The sequence below is a fragment of the Nematolebias whitei genome, chromosome 15 (genome assembly GCF_014905685.2).
Source record: "Nematolebias whitei isolate Nwh7 chromosome 15, NemWhi1, whole genome shotgun sequence".
Taxonomy (NCBI): Eukaryota; Metazoa; Chordata; class Actinopteri; order Cyprinodontiformes; family Rivulidae; genus Nematolebias; species Nematolebias whitei.
Genome location: NC_056512.1, coordinates 30,527,957 through 30,529,492, shown reverse-complemented (window position 1 = coordinate 30,529,492; position 1,536 = coordinate 30,527,957). Strand labels below are relative to the sequence as shown.

Below are 1,536 nucleotides of genomic sequence, written 5' to 3'. Positions count from 1 at the left end.
TCTTCATCGTCATCCAGTCCCAGATCTTCCTGGTCCCAAGGAAGATCTGCATCACCAGCGTCATCAAAGCCAGCTGCGTCTTCCTCGGTCTCGAGCTGCTTCTGAACAAGAAAACTAAGACTTTCGTTGTTGTCACGGGGAGTGTCCTCTGACTCTACGTTCATTTTATTCATGAACATGAGACCTCCAAAGCCAGGACGATTGAAGATGGATTGCTTGACCTGGCCTGGTTCTTTGACACCATCATCGGTATCATCATCATACGTTGCCCTTCCTCCTTCATCAAACTCATCCTCGTCCTCTTCATTGAAGACATCTAGAAACTCTGGTTTATCAGACATTCCATTGTCCTGTTTGCGAAAGACGACGTTCCCATCTCCTCCTGACCTCTGCAGAGTTCCCTTGTCTTTCTTTGCTAGCTTCTTCAGGAGTGTACCTTTGAGAGATCCAACTTTATCCACAGCAGTAAGCTGGGAGAACTGCTCGTTGACGCCGCTCATGAGCTCTTCGTTTGTGTGCGTCGATCCCACGCTCGCCTCGGACACCGAGCCACGTTGCAATTTGTCCCTCTTGCTCTGGTGTCTCTTCTTTACCTTCTCGCAGAGTTTCACTCGCCTCTCTGCCTCTTTCTGAGCCTCCTTCTTCTGGCTGGCAACCTTTTTCGGGTGTTGGTTGGTTTGGTGTGCCGCAGCATTGTCCAGAAAGCGCACGCATTCCATGTGGCCCCGAGAAGCGGACACATCCATGGCTGTGTGGAAGTCATTGTCCAGGGCAAAGAGGTTGGCTCCAAAGTTCACCAGAAAGCTGAGGATGTGCATGTGGCCGTTATCTGCAGCGAGGTGCAGAGGGGTGTTCCCCCAGATGTCACTCTTGTTGGGATCTCCTCTGGAATACACACACAAAATGAAATGATGAAATTATTCTCTGAATCACCTTAAACCACCTTGAAGACACTAGATGTGTCAAAATAATGCTCTGTTTGCACATTAAAGCTGAAAACCATCAGTGAACTTCAGTTGGTGCTGAGATGGGGTAGAGGCAGGGCAGCTGTTTCAGGACCCAAAAGTCCCAGGTTCAATCCTCAGTCATTGCACACTTCTTGGTGTCTCTGAGCAGCACAACCTATCCCCAAATGCTCCCCAGGTTCCTTCAATAGGTGCCCACAGCTCCATCTGGGGGTGGATGGGTTAAATGCAGAGAGCCAGTTTCACCATTGTATGGGAACATACAAGGATCATAACACATTATTATTATTTGTTCATTATTATTTTTCCTTTGAAAGATCAGTTGTCCTATTTTGTTTTTCAGGTCTGTGTCAGATATGTGGGGCTTAACTGGCAACCAACACATTTTTAATGAGCTCAAACTATAAATGTGCTTCTGGTTGATAGCTGACTTTATAAAATGGACTGAACCACCTGTTCTGGTTTCTTTTGTCTTATAATTTTTAATTATTTCATATATAACTACCTACAAAAATCCCTTTTTCCATTTTCCATAAAGTAATATTTAAAATAGGTCCAAATCATGTAACAA

At 45.5% G+C, this 1,536-nt stretch overlaps 1 protein-coding gene across 1 annotated transcript in view; it reads right to left on the bottom strand.

Annotated features, from left to right (window-relative positions):
* Window positions 1-2: 2 nt before the first annotated feature.
* The window catches only part of LOC119421149 (ankyrin repeat and SAM domain-containing protein 4B-like), a gene marked incomplete at its 3' end in the record, with an annotated part of 2,842 nt that continues 1,308 nt past the window's right edge, over window positions 3-1,536 (bottom strand). Inside the window, exon 3 of the mRNA XM_037688539.1 lies at window positions 3-885. Within this exon, the coding sequence (XP_037544467.1) occupies window positions 3-885 (883 nt within the window). The remainder of the gene's footprint in view (window positions 886-1,536) is intronic.